Source organism: Rhinolophus ferrumequinum, chromosome 16 (assembly GCF_004115265.2).
Source record: "Rhinolophus ferrumequinum isolate MPI-CBG mRhiFer1 chromosome 16, mRhiFer1_v1.p, whole genome shotgun sequence".
Taxonomy (NCBI): domain Eukaryota; kingdom Metazoa; phylum Chordata; class Mammalia; order Chiroptera; family Rhinolophidae; genus Rhinolophus; species Rhinolophus ferrumequinum.
In genome coordinates this window covers 22,051,507-22,072,401 of record NC_046299.1, presented here as the reverse complement: position 1 = coordinate 22,072,401, position 20,895 = coordinate 22,051,507, and the positions used below count along the sequence as shown (strand labels likewise).

Sequence of the window (20,895 nt, the reverse complement as noted above, 5' to 3'; positions counted from 1 at the left end):
ATGTTGTGGGGATGAAAGTTGTGGGCTCTGTTCTGAGATGACACTCATACAAGATAGAATTTAGGTTAGAGGAGACAGTGTCTCTGGAATGAGCCAAAAAGTTTCTGCAGGGAAGTCTGATGTTCTCATGCACTTTTTATCTTTGCCACCAAGATACACACTGTGGTAGTGGTTAATAGATTTTAGAAAAAGAAAGGGCAAAGCTCTACAGAGGTTCCAGCCTAGCGGTGCTGCTGCTAAAATGAGAACTCACATGAGGCAGATGCAGGTGCAGATTGTGTCACTCCAGTCTTGAAGGAGTTACACTGGCTCTCCTGTTAAAAAAACAAAACAAAGCGGGGCTTCCGGTCAAGATGGCGACGTAGGGAAATGCTGTATTTGCCTTCTCTCACCAACACATCAAAATTACAACTAATCTACAGAAAAGCCATCATTGAGAATCGCCTGAAGTCTAGCCAAACACAAGTCCTATAACTAAGGATATAAAGAAGCCATGATGAGACTGCTGAAAAACAGAAAAGAAAAAGAAAGAAAGGGACTATGTTGCTGCTGATTAGAATTTTTTTTTTAAAAAAAGCAACAAAACAAAAACAAAAACTGGTTTTAAAACTGTTGTGATAGGTTGGAATACAGGCACCATTTGGAAATTGGTATTTATAGGAGTTACTGCCCTATTTAGAAACCTCTGACCATCACTAAAATTCATCTAATTGGCCATAACAAAGTCTAAGTACCGCACATTATTTACTTTCCTGGCACCCTGAGCCTGGAATATAAGCCAAATCTGATCCTGAAATGTTAAGTCAAAAGAAAAAAACAAAAATTATTTTCTTCAGTTTATTTCCTCTAGCATATTTCAGGTTTATATGATAGAAACTGAATGAGCTGATAAAGTGTTTAAAATTGAACTATAGTAAGTGAAACCGACTAATCAAGATTACAAAAAACCAGAGCAGTCTCATCTTGCTTATTAGTACCCATTTAAAGTAAGTCTACCTGTCCCTAAGTCCTTACTTTTCTACCTTTCCAACATTTAAATTTGTCATCTTGATACAGACAAAAACCAACTTCATGCTGCTAAAAATCTAACCAAATGTCTAAATGTGGAATAGAAGAAATTTTTTTATTTTGATCCTGTCAAGTGGCTATTTGCCCTTGGTAAGAAGGTGAGTCATGTTATTCTACTTTCATAAATGAAAGAAACTATCCAGTCTAGTAAAACAACTGACTTAAAGATAATTGAAGATATGCATTATTTTAACATTTTCCCTACAGACATTTAGGCTTTCGAAAACATGTGGTTAGGATTTCCAGTCAAGATGGTGGAGTAGCTGTGCTTACCTCCTTTCACAACCACATCAAAATTACAACTAAATCATCATTGAGAATCGCCTGAAGTCTAGCTGAACCAAATCCCTACAACTAAAGACATACAGAAGTAGCCACCTCAAGACTGGTAGGAGGGGCCAGGACGTGGAACGAGCTGGTCCCATACCCATGTGTGACCATTAAAAATAAGGAAGGCTATCTCAGCTGCAGAAGTTACCCCTGGTGGAGTGAGGGGTCCCAGCCCCACACCAGGCTCCCCAACCCAGGGTTCCACTGCTGGGGAGGGAAGTCCCATAACTTCTGGCTGTGCAAATCAGCAGAGATTGTGGCTGAGTGAGCTGGAGCATGGCTGCAGTCCCAGGTGTTCCTGTTAAAGGGCCTGCACACAGACTTACTTGTTGCCAGACTCACTCGCTCTGAGCTCCAGCTCTGAAGCAGCAGCCCAAAAGGCACCAGGGAAATACAGAGAGGAAGTGAATTGTCTGGCTTCAGGGCAAGGGGAAGGGCTGTAGGGGCAGCTTTCTCCCAGATGGAGGATGTGGCTGAAGCGATTATTTCTTTGCTGAGCCCTCCCCGCCTTCCTGCATGCAGAGGCAGGTGGCCACCATATATGAGTCTCCATCAACCTGGCTAAACACCATTCAGTCACTTTGCCCTGGTGATTCCCTGAGACCCTGCCTCATCCAACTTTTAGCCCTACCGAAGCTTCTCCCAGTGGCTTTTCCATATAAGCAGCCTGTCTTGGCTCATGCTGTGGACTTGCCTAAAATCTCTCAAAGATCCACCAAACCCAAATAAGCAGAATCTAGCTTCAGCATGTCCTGTACCTCTGGCCGAGCAGCCCTAAGCCTGGCATGAGAGGCAGCTGGCCTCAGTTTGCGGCTTGGCCTCTCAAGGCACCTCCAAGCCCAGTGTGGGTGGCGGCCATCTGTAGGTTATTTTGTGGCTTATGCTATGTGGTCCTGGGCTGCAGCAAAACTTAGCCTGCAGTGGGTCCCCTCCCACAAGGCCCTGGGGCTGGCATGTCTGGTAGCCAGCTTCAGACCCAGCTGGAGCATCACCTGGACTTCTCCAAGGATCACTAATCCAAAGGGCAGACTGGGCAGTCACCAGAGCTCTTCTAAAGTGAATCCTGCTCTGTAGGGTCAGCCCCTGCACCACAGCTCCTCCACTGTAGTCATGGCCAGTCCTCACAACCAATCAGCTGAGGGTCAATCCCTCCCATTGATGTGCAAACAGCAACCAAGGCTCAACTACAATAGGAGGGGACACAAGGGACATACCTAGAGCACCTGGCTCTGGTGACCCGGGAGACTATGCCACTGGGTCCCACAGGACATCTACTAAATAAGGTCACTCTACTAAGACCAGAAGACATAGCAGCTCTACCAATTACATAGAAACAAACACAAGGAGGCAGCCAAAATGGGGAGCAAAGAAACATGCCCAAATAAAAAAACAGAACAAAGCTCCAGAAAAAGAACTAAACAAAATAAAGACAAGCCATCTACCAGATACAGAGTTCAAAACATTGGTTATAAGGATGCTCAATGATCTCAGTGAGAACTTCAACAAAGAGATAGGAAACATAAAAATGGAGATAGAGGGCGGCCGTATGGCTCAGTTGGTTAGAGTGTGAGCTCTGAACAACAGGGTTGCTGGTTCGATTCCCACATAGGCCAGTGAGCTGTGCCCTCTACAACTAGACTGAAGACACCAAGCTGCCGCTGAACTTCTGGAGGGGCAGCCGGATGGCTCTGTTGGTTAGAGTGCGAGCCCTCAACAACAAGGCTGCCAGGTCAATTCCTGCCTGGGATGGTGGGCTGGGCCCCATGCAACTAAAGACTGAAAACAGCGAATGGACTTGGAGCTGAGCTGCGCTCTCCACAACTAGATTGAAGGACAACAACTTGGAGCTGATGGGCCCTGGAGAAACACACTGTTCCCCAATATTCCCCAATAAAAAAAAATGGAGACAGAAAACATAAAAAAGAACCAGCTGGAAATAAAGAATACAGTAACTGAAATGAAGACTACATTAGAGGGAATCAAACGCAGATTAGATGAAGCAGAGGATCAAATCAGCAATTTAGAAGATAAGGTAGCAGAAAACACCCAATCAGAACAGCAAAAAGAAAAAAGAATCCAAACAACAGAATAGTTTAAGGGGCCTCTGGGACAACATCAACCATACCACAACATTCTCATCACAGGGGTACCAGAAGGAGAAGAGAGACAGAGCAAAGAATTGAAAATCTATTTGAAGAACTAGTGACAGAAAACTTCCCTAACCTGGTGAAGGAACTAAATATACAAGCCCAGGAAATGCAGAGTCCCAAATGAGATGAACCCAAACAGGCCCACACCAAGACACATCATAATTAAAATGCCAAAAGTTAAAGACAAAGAATCTTAAAAACATCAAGAGAAATGCAGTTAGTTACCTACAAGGGAGATCCCAAAAGACTATCAGCTGATTTTTCAACAGCTGGCAGAAAATATTCAAAGTGATGAAAAGGACCTACAACCAAGATTACTGTACCCAGCAAAGCTATCATTTAGAATCAAAGGACAGATGAAGAGCTACCCAGACAAGAAAAAGCTAAAGGAATTCATCACCACCAAACCAAGGATTAGAGGATCATCTTTAAGGCAATAAATAAATAAATAAATAAATAAATACAAAATATGAATAAAATGGCAATAACTACACATCTTCAACAATTATTTTCAATGTAAATGGATTAAATGATCCAATCAAAAGATAGGGCGGCTGAATGGATAAGAAAACAAGCCCTTTACATATGATGCCTACAACAGACTCACTTCAGATCAAAAGACACACAGACTGAAAGTAAAGGGATGGGAAAAAGATATTTCATGAAAACGGAAATTTAAAAAAAAGCTGGGGTAGTAATACTTTGACAAAATAGATTTAGACTTTAAAACAAAGGCTATAACGAGACAAAGAAGGACCCAGTAATCCCACTTCGGGTATTTATCTGAAGAAACCTAAAACGCTACTTTGAGGGGACATGTGCATCCATATGTTCATTGCAGCATTGTTTACAATGGTCAAGATGTAGAGACAGCCTGGGTGTCCATCAACAGATGAATGGATAAAGAGGAGGTGATACATATATACAATGGAATATTGCTCAGACATGGAAGGAATGGGTTCTTGCCATCTGCAGCAGCATGGATGGACCTGGAGGGTATTGTGCTGAGTGGAGTAAGTCAGACAGAGAAAAACAGATGCAATGTGATTTTGCTTATATGTGGAATCTAAAGAACAAAATTAACATGGTACTAAATATAAGAACAGAAATGATTAAATATAATGTCTAAAAGTCCTAAAAACATTACAACTAGGAGAAACCACTACCATCAATCACTATGAAAATCAAAAATCCAACCCAACCATCCAAGAATAGTTATTTGCTTTTATGCTATAAATGTGATCAACATCAACACTCTATACTTATTTAGGCTATGCAATGTTAGTTCTCTGAGTCTATAGAACATTTTCACTAAGGAAATTTTAAATAAAATCTTTCCAATTCTCATATAAACAGGTATCAGAAAACTTTTCCACTTTCCAAAACTATTTGAAAACCCTAACACAATTCAAAAATTGTATCTCTAATCCAAGACATCACAAAAGATCTACAAAAAGATACTGAAAAATTTTTTAAATATTTCAATTTTAATTTATTTAAAACACAAAAGCAAGATACCACGCAACACTTTCAATATAAAATAAAACCAACTCCTAAATGGCTAGATATGTAAATAAGCAGTTTGAAAGACTGCCAATTTCAATTCATTGCAAAAACAAAATTAAATGGTAATTAAGAGGTTTGTTTAAAAAAATTACTAAGAGTATTAGAAGAATGCATATTTTAAAATAAATGAAAAAATTACCTAATTCAAATATTTTTCCCTTTGAGATCCTGTACACCATTAGGAACTTGTATTTTAGAGTACTGTTTTCAATTTAAAGCAGGAAAACTGAAAATTATTCAGATACCTTTAAAAATCCTCTTTAACCAAATAAAAAAATTGAAATAGCTAATATGTAATTTTTTTCCCCTCAAAATAAGAACAAACCATTGCGCTCAATTGCCTGTACTAAGTTAGAGTAATGCAAGAAACATATGGATGCCTACTGGGTACCAGGTACAGTTGGCCCTCCAGATCCACAGATTTTGCATATGCAGATTCAACAAAATACAGACTGAAAAATAATTTGGAAATAAAAAAAAATCCCAGAAAGTGTCAAAAAGCAAAACTTGAATTTGCCACACACCAAGCACTACACTAAATCCATGAGAATGAAGTGATGTGTAGGTATATCCTGCTGCAGCCTGTATACAAATACACGTTATATGCAAACACTATGCCATTTTATCTCAGGGACTTGAGCATCTTCTGATTTTGGTATCCAAGGGGGTTCCTGGAATCAGTCCCTTGCAGATACCAAGAGACAACCGTACTAGATGCTGAGGACACAAAACAACTCATGGTCTTTGGCCTGAAGGAACTCATAGTACACTACAGAGATATACAATTAGATATTTATAATAAATTTTAGAAGATCAATAACATAATGTGACTAAGAAGATATAGAGGGACAGAAAAGGGATCAATTAACCCTGTCCAGGAAGTCTTCTTAAAACCATGTATGATTTATTCAGGGTTATACAGACAATTCATTTTATAACCACTGTCTCAAGGTACTAATACAAAGTTCACAAAACAAACTTTCTGAGATTCATATTCAGGTAATATGTTCCAAACGCCTATATCAGGGTCAGAGGGAAGTAGCTACTCAGCTGTAGCTGACGTCCCTGTGGGAATGAGAGCCAAATGTTGTCAAATGAGTTGTAACAGCCAGCCTAGATTGTTACCTATAATCTCCCAATTTTGAACTACTGACTCAATTTTTAAAACAAAATATATTTGAGCCAAACTACAATCTGTGGTCTGAGTTAGGTCTATGGACCAACTGGTGTGCAACCTCTAGCGTATACTTTAGGTCAAATGCTTCCACATAAGTTCTCCCACCTAACTGAAATGTTTTGACTGTTCTCTTCAATGAGTCTTTAAAAAGTAAATAAAATTTAGGTATTTAATGAATTGGAAATCCAGATGGCAATAAATTCATTCTTCAATAACCACAGAGTACACATTAATAATGTTGTTATTCTACTCATCTCAAGGGAAAATTGAGGGGGTGGATAAAAAACAGGAAATAAAGGAACCTTTATGTAGTTTGGTCTCCTACCACAAAACCATAATAATGACAAAGGTCTGACAATTAAGTTTGCAAACTTGCCACCATGTGCTTACACTGGCAGCACTGTGCAAACAGCTCGGTAAGGTTTCATAACCTTGGTATATCAGTGTCTCACAGCTGTGTCCGTGTCGACGTGTGGCGGTGTCTTGCTGAGTGGCATTCATTATTGTTGTTGCGTGTTTTTGTGTGCCGTCATGAGAATGTCTGAGCTTGAATTAGAGCAATGAACAAACATTAAATTTCTTGTTAAATTTGGCAAGAGTAGAAGTGAAATCAGGGACATGTTAGTCCAAGTTTATAGGGATAATGCCATGAAGAAAACAGCGGTGTATAAATGGATTAAACATTTTTCTGAGGGGAGAGAATGTGTCACTGAAGAGAGGTCAGGGCGGCCAGTAACAAGCAGTACTGCCGAAAACATTGCAAAAAATCGCCAAATTGTGCGTCAAAATAGTCAACTGACTATGAGAAGCATAGCAGACCAAGTAAACATCAATAGAGAAACTGACAGGAAAATCTTAACTGAAAATCTTGGCATGAGAAAGGTGTGTGTAAAAATGGTCCCAAAGGAGCTCACCAATGAACAAAAGCAAAGGAGAGTTGAAGTTTGCCAAGACCTTTTGGAGAGGCAAGATAAAGTTTTGGGCTGTGTGACCACTAGTGATGAAACATGAGTGTACCAATACGACCCTGAAAAAAAGCGTCAAAGTGCACAATGGATGTCAGCCAATTCTCCACAACCAAAAAAGTTCCATCAGTCCAAATCAAGAGTCAAAACGATGTTGTTAACCTTTTTTGACATTAAAGGGATTATTCATTATGAATTTGTACCAACTGGACAAACAGTTAACCAAGTTTGCTATCTGGAAGTGCTAAAAAGGCTGTATGAACGTTAGATGAGAACGACCCGAACTTTTCGCCAACAATTCATGGCTCTTGCATCACGACAATGCACCAGTTCACACGGGACTGTCTGTGAGGGAATTTTTAGCCAGTAAACAATAACTGTATTGGAACATCCTCCCTACTCACCTGATCTGGCCCCCAATGACTTCTTTCTTTACCCAAAGATAAAGGAAATATTGAAAGGAAGACATTTTGATGACATTCAGGATATCAAGGGTAATACGATGACAGCTCTGATGGCCATTCCAGAAAAAGAGTTCCAAAATTGCTTTGAAGGGTGGACTAGGCGCTGGTGTCGGTGCATAGCTTCCCAAGGGGAGTACTTCAAAGGTGACTGTAGTGATATTCAGCGGTGAGGTATGTAGCACTTTTTCTAGGATGAGTTCACGAACTTAAATGTCAGACCTCGTATGCCATAACAATTGTAATTATCTGAATTTGTTTCCTTCGCACTACTGTCAAACCAAACAAATATCCCAACAATTGAAAAGAATCACAATCACCTCATCATCATCTGCCAGGTAATCAATTATTAGAGTTACATGACCCAGCAGGTTTTATCCATAAGGTTTAACCTAAATCTTTGCTATGTAGCTTGATTTCATTATCATTTGTCTTCTTAGAGGCCATTTCATGATAAAGCAAACATTTAGAGAACATGGAAGCAGACCAGAGATAATGACACAAAGGTTGCTATTATGTTAAGACTATTTTGAAAACAAGTTTATCCATGTTGAAAATAGCCCATGATGTTTTAAAAAAATATTTATTTTAGTGATTTCACTAATGCCATTAATAATATTATGTTATGTGCTGTTGAGTCAGCGCCAGCTCCTGGCAACCTATGAATGAATGATGTCCATAATGTCCTGTCTTCAACAGCCTTGCTTAGCTCTTGTCGACCCATGCCTATGGCTGCTTTTATGGAGTCAATCCATCTCATATTTGGCCTTTCTCTTTTCCTGCTGCCTTCTATTATTGTCTATTTTTCCCAGTATTATTGTCTTTTCCAAAGAACCCTGCCTCCTTGTGATGTGTCCAAAGTAGGACAGCTTCAGTTTTGTCATTTTTGTCTCTAGTGATGTTTCAGGCTTAATCTGCTCTAAGACCCACTTGTTTTGTCTTTCTGGAGGCCAAGTGTATCTACAGAATTCTCTTCCAACACCATATTTCAAATGAATCAATTTTTTTTCCTCACATCAACTTTTGTATCTGTACATAGTACAGGCGTACCTTGGAGATATTGTGAATTTGGTTCTAGGTCACTGAAACAAAGCAAGTATTGCAATAAAGTGAGTTGTAATCTTTTTGCTGATGGAGGGTCTTGCCTTCAATTTGTAAAAAAACCTCAACATCTGTAAAGCACAATAAAACAACATGCAATAAAATGAATTACATCTATAATCCATAATATGAGGGTGTGGATTTACTTAGCCTTGGTCTCTAATGACATATCTTTGCTCTTAAGGAGCAAAGAATCTTTCCTAATTCTTCCATTGTTGCTGTCCTTCTGAGTCTCGGCCTCCTCTTTGATTTCTTGGCTGCAGTCTCCATTTGAATTGATGACTGAACCAAGGTAAGCATATCTGTTAACAATTTCAATGTCTTCATTGACTATGTTAAAGGTACGTATTTGTTCTGTAGTCATTATTTTTACATGACATTTATTCACAAAAAAACATGTGGCTTAAATTTGGATGCTTTTATGATTGGCAATGGAATATAGGAATTACAAACACTGGTAATTGATTATTTCTTTCACTCACCATGTAATGGAGGAGATGGAATTGGGTTTTATTAAGCAATCCCCCCCACCCCTCTTATTGCATCTTGAAAATATCACAAATAAGTCTGAGGAAATCACTCGACATCTTGGCACTTCTGTAGCTGGACAACTTAGATCTTATTCATCAGCCTACTGAACTATTCCTTTTTCAGAAACATAGATACCATCCAAAAATTTTCTGAGATCCTTGTTTTCAACTGTTGTGGCTTGTTGAATTTGATACAAGTTCAATGTCGTTTCCTTCAAGAATTAACTCATCTTTCTGGGCTTCAGATACTGAACAAGTAACACTTGACCTCATCCGAACCCTGCGGATGTATTTTCCACCGAAGAAATTTCAGATTTCAACAAAAGAACCATTCTCCTGAATAACAACGTTGACGGGGAAGTGAGAACACACAAACCTCACCTTGTAACAGAAGCCCAGTGTAACACCCTTGATCGTGTTCTGTACATGACTACAGGGAGGGTACACAGTAGCCAGCTCCTTTCTATCTCCCCACCATTTGTCAACCCAGAGCCTCTTCTTTTTCTTTTCAAGGTGATGGAGCTCTACACTGATGTGACTGAAGTCCCTTCACAGGGTGCCACTGGGGCCCTTCACAATAACTGTGGTCCCTTCAGAGCGATGTCAGCATTTTCTGGAATGTCCATAGTCTGATTGCTGAGAATAATCTTCATCCGCTCAGCAGATGTGGCAAAGAGCTACTAAGCAATCTTTTAAATTTTCTAATTTTCTAGCAACACACCACATACTATTCCAATTCAGAGATAAATGTAAAATAAGTGAAAACCCTAACTGGGATACAGAAATGACATAAAGGAAATCAAAGCTTGGAAATTAAATGTAGTCTTACGTATATAAAATAGAGCTGCCTAAAAGTGTGTGTGTGTGTACACTGTTTGTGTACACTGTGTGTGTGTATGCATTACTGATATAACACAAATATATATCCAAAAATAAGTCTTGAGGGTATTTCTCTCAACTAATATAAAGAATTTTTATCCACAATATAACACATTAGAGTATTCTTTCTTTTTAAATTCTTTCTTAACAAAAGAGAGATCACCTCAACATCATGCTTGGTTGCAGAAATAGTACTTTGTTTTCCTGAGGGAAGCAGGATAAAAAGGGATAATAGCCAAAATAGACTATCTTAAATGGAAATGAAAAGACTAAAAGACCTTTAAACTTAAATGCCTTTAAAAAAAAAATCACTTCAAAAAAAAAGCAACTCACTTCATTGGCATTTTGTTAGCTTCCCACACCTGATTTTTTTATTTAACTTTATTAAGAATTTTTTTGGGGGGCTGGCCCAGTGGCTCAGGCGGTTGGAGCTCTGTGCTCCTAACTCCAAAGGCTGCCGGTTCAATTCCCACATGGGCCAGTGGGCTCTCAACCATAAGGTTGTCGGTTCAACTCCTCCAGTCCCACAAGGGATGGTGGGCTCCGCCCCTTGCAACTAAGATTGAACACAGCACCTTGAGCTGAGCTGCCACTGAGCTCCCGGATGGCTCAGTTGGTTGGAGCACATCCTCTCAACCACAAGGTTGCCAGTTCGACTCCCGCAAGGGTTGGCGGGCTCACCCCCTGCAACTAGCAATGGCAACTGGACCTGGAGCTGAGCTGCGCCCTCCACAACTAAGACTGAAAGGCCAACAACTTGAAGTTGAACAGCACCCTCCACAACTAAGATTGAAAGGACAACCACTTGACTTGGAAAAAAGTCCTGGAAGTACACACTGTTCCTCAATAAAGTCCTATTTCCCTTCCCCAATAAAAAAAATCTTAAAAAAAAAAAATCTTTAGAAAAAAAGAATATTTTTTTAATCATACACAAAAGTAGAGAGAATATTAAACCTTTTCACAGTTAACTGATTACAAGTTTGTTCTCCAAAATGTGTCAAAAATCTACAAAAAATAAAAAGTTGATATTTTGGCTATTTTATGCATTTACTAATAACAAAAAACACATAAAAATTTCCTATCGTTATTCATTCTTGAAAAAAACACAAAAATATAGAAAAATGTGTATCTGCTTTCCTAAACTTCCTTTCTGGAACACTGACGAGATTTTTTATAATTTGAGCTTGTGAGGTGGTAAAGTCAAACGCCACAGTCAGCGGCACGGACATTTAGTTCGACTATATTTGAACGTCACAGCAAGAACGTTAAATGAGCTGTTTTAAACCCATCACCCAAGCTTTAACAATTATCACTACTCGAATTCTTTTTCATCTATCTACCCTAATTTATTCTCCCCCAATTTAATAACTTTTACCAAATCAAAATGGTTTTAAACTGATCTTTCAGGAAGTATTTAAATAGCACAAATGTACACAAGTATCATATATACGCACATACAGAATTACTTCACTAACTAGTTCAGGTGACCCTTTACTGCTTCAACATCCTTCCCATTTAGAGGCCAATACAATACTTAGTGGATAGTGAATGCATTTTACGTATCAAACTACACCTTTTATATTCCTTTAATCTCCAATTGTATACATTTGATCCATTCACAAACTGATAAATCCCTCAGGAATAAGTTGGAGGATATATACAGGCTAATAACTTTCACTGATTTGGAGGTGCTCATTCCCCAACACACAAATCTCTGGCAAACAATCTGTTTGGAGGACTGTGGAGTTGGGTAATGTGCAAGTTCTACATTTTCGAAGTTGTGAGAAGGAGGCCCTGAGTACTGTCTCATGACTTGGGAAAATGAGAATTTCTCTGGCCTTTTCAATGAAGGTTATCTTCCTTGGTTTGGACCAAAAACCTTTCAAGAAATATGCTCCTCTAAGAGACCCTGGCTGATGTTCCATATTAATTTAATTCATCACTAATACAAGGAGCCTCATCTTTAAGAAGAAATACTGAAGGTTTACAATGTAATGTTTCATTTAAAAAAAAAAAAAAAGAGTCCTCTACCTGCATCTATAACCAAATTATTTTTGAGAAGGATGCCAGGACCATTCAGTGAGGAAAGGGCAGTCTTTTCAATGGTGTTGAGAAAACTGGATATTGACATGCAAAAGAATGAAGTTGGATCCTTACCTTATACCACATACAAAAATTAACTCAAAATGGATCAAAGACCTAAACATAACAGATAAAACTCTTAGGAGAAAACATAGGAGAAAAATCTTCATTGTATTAGATTTTGGCAATGATTTCTTGGATGTGAAAGCAAAAAACACAGGCAACAAAAGATAACAGACAAACTGAATTTCATCAAAATTTAAAACTTAGATTATGCATGAAAAGAGTGCAAAAATTACCCATAGAATGAGACAATATTTGCAAATCATATACCTAATAAAGAGCTCCTACCACTTAACAACAAACCAAACCCAATTAAAAAATGGACAAGGACTTAAATAGACCTTTCTCCAAATAATATATATAAATGGCCAATAAGCACGTGGAAGATGCCCAACATCACTTTGTCATGCATTAGGGCAGTGTAAATCAAAACCACAATGAGATACCACCTCACACTCATTAGGATGACTATTACTAAACAACAACACAAAAACCTGAAAATAATAAGCATTGTCAAGGATCTGGATACATTGAAACCCTCATCATTGCTGGTGGGAATATAAAATGATGCAGCCACTGCGGAAAACAGTTTGGCAGTTCCTCAAAAAGTTGAACAGAATTACTATATGATTGAGCAATTCCATTCCTGGGTATATACCCAGAAGAACTGAAAGCCAGCATTCAAACAAATACTTGTGCATCAATGTTCACAGCAGCATTCTTCACAACAGCAAAAAGGTGGAAGCCGCCCAATATCCACTGATAGAGGAATGGACAAACTGTGGTATATACATACAATGAAATATTATTCAGCCTTAAAAAGGAATTAAATTCTGACACCTGATACAACAGGACAAAACTTGAAAACACTATGCTAAGAGATATAAGCCAGAAACAAAAGGACAAATATTTTATGATTCCATTTATATGAAATATGTAGAATAGGCAAATTCACAGAAGGTAGATGAGAGATTACTGGGGGCTGGGAGGAGGTAGGAATGGGAAGTTATTGCTTAATGGGTGCAGAGTTTCTGTTTAGATAATGAAAAGGTTCTGTAAACGGACAGCGGTAAGGGTTGCACAATACTACGGATGTACTACTTGCCACTTAATTATACTCTCAAAATGGTTAAAATATTAAATTTTATCACAATTTTTTTAAAAGGAGGGAAAAAAGGTGCTCTACCTCGTTTGAGATGTCTTCAATGAGAGTACACCAATACTGTACTAATATTTCTTACTTTAGACTGCTTCTCCTCCCCCCTTTAAATGACTAATGCCATTAAGTTTGATGAGGACATATAAAAGCTGACAGAAACATGATCTGAGTGCCCTGGGCTCTAGTCCAAGTAAACACACTATGCAAAAAATGTTCATTTAAATGTCAAGTGAGTTACGTCAATTCCAACAACAATGAAACAAGATCAGAGTGTAATTATTGTAGTTCTTCCTTATCCATAGGGGACACATTCCAAGATCCCCAGTGGAGGCCTGAAACTATATATAGTTTCAAAACCCTATATATATACTATGTTTTTTCCTGTACATACCTATGATAAAGTTTAATATATAAATTAGGCACTTTAAGAGATTAACAACAATAACTAATAGAACAATTATAACAATATATGTAATCAAAGTTATACGAATGTGGTCTCTCTCTCAAAATATCTTACTGTACTGTATTGCACTCATCATTCTCCTGGTGATGATGTGAGATGATAAAAAGCCAAACCTATTCCTAAATCTGTATAACCATCCCTTGCAGTAAATGACTTGGAATGTCACTTGTTTCGAGCATCCCTTGTTGAAGTCTTCAATGCTTTCTGGAGCAACACGTTGCTGTCAATCAGAACATGTTCTCTGTTCATGTCTTCCACCCACAATTTACTACCTTTCCTATCTTATCTAAGTACTTAAAATGCACTGTGGCCGTAACTTTTGCAGTTTGAGGTGCGACAGCAAAACTAGCGTGGATTTTCTTCCTTCTTCACAATTACGCAAACAGAAGATTTATTCTTATCATAGATATTAGTAACCTCGGCACACGATTTTTTTCTTTCCTTATTGAGAACTTTTACCTTTTCACTTAAAGGAAGTACTTTACAGCTTCCCTTTGGCATATCCGAATAGGCAGCATCACTACTCTTGCACTTTGGGGCCATTATTAAGTAAAATAAGGGTGACGTGAACACAAGCACCGTGATACTGTGACAGTTGACCTGATAACCAAGATGGCTACTAAGTGACTAACAGGCAAGTAGCATGTATCAGCACGGATAAACTGGACATAAGGATGATTCACATCCCAGGCAGGATAGCGCCAGATTTCATTATGCTACTCAGACCAGCATGCAATTTAAAACTTACAAATTGTTTATTTCTAGAATTTTCCATTTAACATTTTTGGACCATGGTTGACCATGGGTAACTGAAACCATAGAAAGCCAAAGTATGGGTAAGGGGGGACTACTGTACTCTGCGTGAAAGGATAGGATGAGAGATCAAAGGTACTGAGATGCTTCTGCTACCATGTTTCCCCGAAAATAAGACCTAGCCAGACCATCAGCTCTAATGCCTCTTTTGGAGCAAAAATTAAGCTAAAATAAGACCGGGAATATAATTAATATAATATAATATAATACTGGGTCTTACATTAATTTTTGCTCCAAAAGACGCATTAGAGCTGATGGTCGGGCTAGGCTAGGTCTTATTTTGGGGGAAACACAGTAGTAGCTGGATAACCCTCTGATTTCCCAACACCAAGAACTAGTTTCTCTTAATTTCTTCCCTGGTACTCTTAATAGCTTTAGTCTATGTTTTCTCCCCACATTAGGATTGTTAATGCAAAGTGCTCAGGTTTGGGGTAATTGGATTTCATTCTCAGTGGCTAATGATGTGACCTAGAAAGGAGAAGAGGGCAGAAAAATTCAAAAGGGAGGAGTCTAAAATATGTTTTCAGTCCCACCCAAGATTTTTTAATTGGGGAAAAACACTGCACAATTTAGAATTCCAACAACATTTGGAATAGAATATTTATATATACTCTTGAAGTTTCATTCCCTTAAGATAATTCCTAAAAATTAAAAGAAAAAGTGTGTAAAACTATCTTTATTCTAAGGATTGAAGATTACATTCAAATTCAAGAGAAAAGTGCATTTTGCCCTAGGGAAGATTTCTATTTTGGGGGGTGGGGGAATAAAGGATGATTTTTTTGTTTGTTTGTTTATGAGCTTTTCTTCTCTTATTAATTTCTCATCTAGAGGTCAGTAGATAAATTTCTGTTCCTCTGATAGCTGGGAGTAGCATGAGAAATGGAAACTGATCTATTTTGTTTAAATTCTAGCTATTGAATTTTAAATCAATTGCTACCTATGTACAAGTCATATTACCTCTTGACTTGGCGACCTTACTTGCAAAATGGAGCTAGTAATCCCTATCTCAATGGGCTATTGTGAGAATTAAAAGGTACACTATATATAAAATACATTTTCTAGCACACAATAATAGTACGTGCTTAATAAATGTTTGTTTTCTTCATTCTGACAATTTCTCAGAAAAATGGGAGGAACTGAACACTGGTCATAGCATCTACTCGTTCTGAAATGGTAACAGAAATAAGAAACTCATTGCTGGGACTTATCAAAATGGCTCAGAACCTAAATATTGCAGCTAGCAAAAACATTGGAATGCATCTCTTTTGAGAGCTCTGAGCACAAAAGGGAAAAAACAGAATGCAGACTTCTTAATTAAAAAAGAAAAATTGTTCCAGCAATCCCTCTCCTGGGTATCTACCCAAAAAATCTGAAAACATTTATCCATAAAGATATATGTGCTCCAATGTTCATCGCAGCTTTCTTTACAGTGGCCAAGACATGGGAACAACCAAAGTGTCCTTCAGTAGATGACTGGATAAAGATGATGTGGTATATATACACAATGGAATACTATTCTACCATAAGAAAAGATGAAATAGTGCCATTGGTGACAACATGGATGGATCTTGAGATTATAATGCTAAGCGAAATAAGTCAGACAGAAAATGTAGAGAACCATATGATTTCACTGATATGTGGTATATAAAACCGGAAACAACAAAAGAACAAGACAAACAAATGAAGAAACAAAAACGCATAGACACAGACAATAATTTAGTGGTTACCAGAGGGTAAGGGGGGAGGAAGGTGGTAGATGAGGGTAAGGGATCAAATATATGGTGATGGAAAGAGAACTGACTCTGAGTGGCGAACATACAATGTGATATATAGATGATATATTACAGTATTCTATACCTGAAATCTATGTAACCGTACTAACAATTGTCACCCCAACAAACTTTAATTATAAAAAAAAAAGAAAAATCAAAAGATGATTTCCTAAATAAGCCAAGTTAGAAATAATACATTTTCATAATCATAAACCAAAAGTAACTCTGTATTTGTGAAGGGCACAAACACTCCCCCTCCACCCACCTAAAAATGTTGCCCTCCTCTCCCTTCGGTAAAGACTTCCGAAAATGTAAAAATTCTACATATATAATTTTTGTATTAACACCTAAGTCTTTCATGGAACCATAATGGTCAACTAGTTCTTTCTACTTAAAAGAGTCCTTATTGTTTCAAAAAAAAAGTCCCTTTGTACTTACTAGAAGCATATCAGTGATACCTTTATCATAAAGGAAAAATTTTAATTTAAATAAGGACTTTTCCTCAGAAGTCTATTCCTTCATTCAGCATGATCCTGCTAAGAAATAACCTTTCACTGGAAACACTGCTTAATTTCTATGGTAACATATTCTGATGCCAAATACCTTCTCATTAAAAAGTTACTCAGATAAGCACTTGAACTTTTTATTAAGTTCATGATCATCTACAGTACTTAAAGAGAAAATTCATGGGGGGCTGGGTGAGAAAGGTGAAGGGATTAAGAAGCACAAATTGGTAATCACAAAATAGTTATGGGGATGTAAAGTACAACACGGGGAACTATGTATGTATGTGTATTACAATTTTAATAGCTTTTTCCTTTTAAAATGTGTATACATGTTTTTGGCACTCTCTGTATTTTAACAAAAACTTTGTAAGTTCTAAAAAGATGTTGCAACTCTTGACTCTAATACACTGATTACTTCAAATATATCTCAGAAATAGGAAGGGAAAAAACAGCACAGTGCTGGTGTTTAAGGTCTATCTGATAATGAACAAAGATAATAACTCTATTTTTTAAAAAGTCTTTACATAGTTTGTGTGCAATCGTTTCAAGGGAAAATGAACACATTTTCATTTGTCTTAAGAATAACATTAAAATTTTTAACTGATACAAGTTTACCTTGTGGTAGAGTGAGAGATACAAAGTTCCATCCTTGAAAAACAGCTTAATAGATTAAAAGCCAAAAGTGCCCCCAAAATACTCATTAATGTATAATTTCACTATATCTGGTAACTTCAATACTCACAAATCTCAAAAGAAGCAGACTGATAATAAGAGCTTGTGGCAGCTAAATATATGATTAAATCCACAAGTGTTTACTAAATTGCCTACTGTGGATCCTACTATATTACATCCAGAGCAATCTTAAGCAATGAAACAGTGCTACTCACCAGCAAGTGTATAATCCATATCAAAACCAAAACACTTTATTTTCTCCATGGCTAAACTTCGGTTCACAAACACCCTAAAAAAAGGAGTAAAAATGATATCTCAATTAACACTAAAACAAAAAAATTAAGTTTAATAGAATTATTTGGCTATATTTCTAGATCTTCTTGTTTAAATATCAATATTAAAAGTCATGATAAAAATTAGCCAAGTCCTTCTTATACCTTAAGTGAAATCAGATATTATATGAAAATATGTGGATTTTCTTATTGTGTCTTAGTATTAACAATGCCATGTACCCAAGATTTCAGAGAATCAGCTCTTTTCCAAACTATAAACACATAAAGTAAGCTTATTTTTGAGATTTTATAATTCATTCACTCATTTATTTTATCATTTAATAAACAAAGGTTTGTTTAAGCCTACCATATGCCAGATACTAAAGACATAAATATAAACAGATTCATTCAACAAATACTTACTGAGTGCCTACTAAATGTCAGGTACTGTGATATGGCAATGAACAAAAGAGTATCTGCCCTCACGGAACTTCTATTTTAATTCAAAACCTCTGCCCTTGAGAAATCCAGCCTAGCAGGAACTTATAAGCAAATAATTATAGCAATTCAATAAACACTAGAAACTATCATGGAGGAGACAGCACCAGCTGTTTAGAGACCAGAGAGATGTTTAAGGTGAATCTTAATCAGTAGAAGTCTTCCAGTAGAACAAAGCAAGAAAGGCAATCCAGGCAGAATAACCAAGCAAGGTCAAGGTTTATACTGAACTATAAAACATTTATTGTGGCAGGAGCTGAGGAGTTTTCTTTAGTTTTGCTTTTCTGTTTGTTTTTGCAAAAGGTTTTCTAAGGAACAAAGTTAGTGGGGACAATAAAAGCTATGAAGCTAAAAGGGTTAACAGGTCAAAATCAGGAAGATTTTGCACACCACATAAGGGAGTACGGAGTTTATCCTGTAGGCAAGAATAAATTGGAGTACGGAGTTTATCCTGTAGGCAAGAATAAATTATCAGATTTTGAGGAAATGAAATAATCAGATTCAAATTTCAGAAAGATCACTAGGAAGACAGGGAAAACTAAACATATTAACATATGGTAGATCACCACCATGATGGTGTTTGGGGGTAAGTCCCTAAAAGTAAGAATACCCTTTCCACCTATTTCCAGCTTGGTGGCCAAAATTACCAAACCTTTTCTTGGCCTTTATTTCCTAAGTAACTGTGAGAAATGAGACTGCTTCAAATCACCTAGGAAACTTGTTAAAGATAAAGATGTCTGGGCTGGGCCCCCCATTAATGATCTAGGTCAATCTTCTCCAAAGAGGACTGCACCACGGGATGCAGAAGAGTCCACTGGGATGCAAGAAGACAGTAGATCTTCTACCAATATTTCTTTCATCATTTAAAAACATCTAATTTGTGTATGTTTTCTACTATATATAAATAAGGGCAGTAGTAGAGATAATTTATAAACAAGACATACAGAAATTAATATTACATATTTTAACTGATGGAATACTCGAGTTTGGAAACCACTAATCTAGATGTTGACTTTTTTAAAAACCTCTTTACCAACACATATATTACTTTACCACATATATTTTAAATTTTAATAGAAAACATTTCCTCTCATCTCAGAATGTAAGCACCAATTCTAAATGCAGACAAATGATAAAATATTAGCTTGAAATACTGTCATCCAGGACTTAAAATCAGTAGACCCCCTTGAATTCAGAACTTTTATCTTCTGAAAAATATGAAAATCATTACTTACAATGTGCAATGCACACTAGATTAGCTCTATAAAACTCGTACTTCTTGAGAGAGATGTTATATAAAATATTTATACTCTCTTTCCCTAAAAAAACCCTGGTCTTCTGGAAAATCAATATTTACTTTGTCTTGGGTTAATAAAGGATGAAAGGGGAAGACTAGTGAAAAGCTGAAAGATACAAAGAAGTGGAGGTTAAATGACACCCACCCAAAACTTAAAAAATTTTTTTACATTTTTTATTAAATTTATTGGGGTGACATTGGTTAGTAAAATTACATAGGTTTCAAGTATATAAGTCTGTAATACATCATCTGTATATTGCATCATGTGTTCACCACCCAGGATAAAGGGGGTCAAATATATAGTGATGGAAGGAGAACAAACCTTTTTTAAACATGACACAGCCCCGAATCATCATGACCCTTCTAACACTTCATCAAACTTCACCCTGCTTTTACTGATAAGAGCGCCTACTTTATCATCTTTCCCCAGTTACATATTCCTTTTGAAGGCACAACAGGGGTAAAAGACACAAAGTAATGTTTCTAACTCTGGAAACTAAATGTTACTGCTGAAGCTTAGGCTTTTCAAACAGACTTTCAATTCAGGCCAGGGGGCCAACTGGATCAAATCCTTACTCAGAGCCCAAACAGCTGACATGCCTAAAATATTCTGTGGGAATTCAGGCAGGAACCGACTGGGAAGATTTTTCTTCCTTGTGATACAATCCAGGAAAGATATATGTAGGACCAAATAATAAAAGAAACAGCTTTGATTCTGATAGAAGAATGATGCGAGCTGGTTTCAGGTACAGCGAAAAGGATGGGAGAAAAGAGACTTGGCTAATATCACTCAATCCTTGCTAAAGGTAGAAAGAAGCAGACCCAGCAAGATAGTTTACCAGTTTCTTTCTTGGCCAGAAGAGAAATTAAGCCTGTACTCCTTACCATATTTATTTTAAAGGATATAAACATTACAGTGCACCTTACGTATTATCCATATACTCTGGAAATTATATATATCGGTAATGTGAAAATCTATTGTTTTTCTGCCAAAATAATCACTGCTAAATATCCATCAAATCGCACTCTTTCCTCTTTGACTAGCCACTTTATTCAATCAACACTTTTGTT

The 20,895-nt window shown here is 37.2% G+C and overlaps 1 protein-coding gene and 1 pseudogene across 3 annotated transcripts in view; both read right to left on the bottom strand.

Annotated features, from left to right (window-relative positions):
• NT5C2 (5'-nucleotidase, cytosolic II) overlaps positions 1-20,895 on the bottom strand; it is a 79,329-nt gene that overhangs the window by 20,251 nt on the left and 38,183 nt on the right. For all 3 annotated transcript variants that reach the window (XM_033129967.1, XM_033129966.1, XM_033129968.1), the window contains one exon: positions 17,973-18,046. In XM_033129967.1, coding sequence (XP_032985858.1) covers positions 17,973-18,046 — 74 coding nt within the window. The remainder of the gene's footprint in view (positions 1-17,972; positions 18,047-20,895) is intronic.
• On the bottom strand, positions 9,438-10,001 carry LOC117035842 (60S ribosomal protein L9-like; annotated as a pseudogene).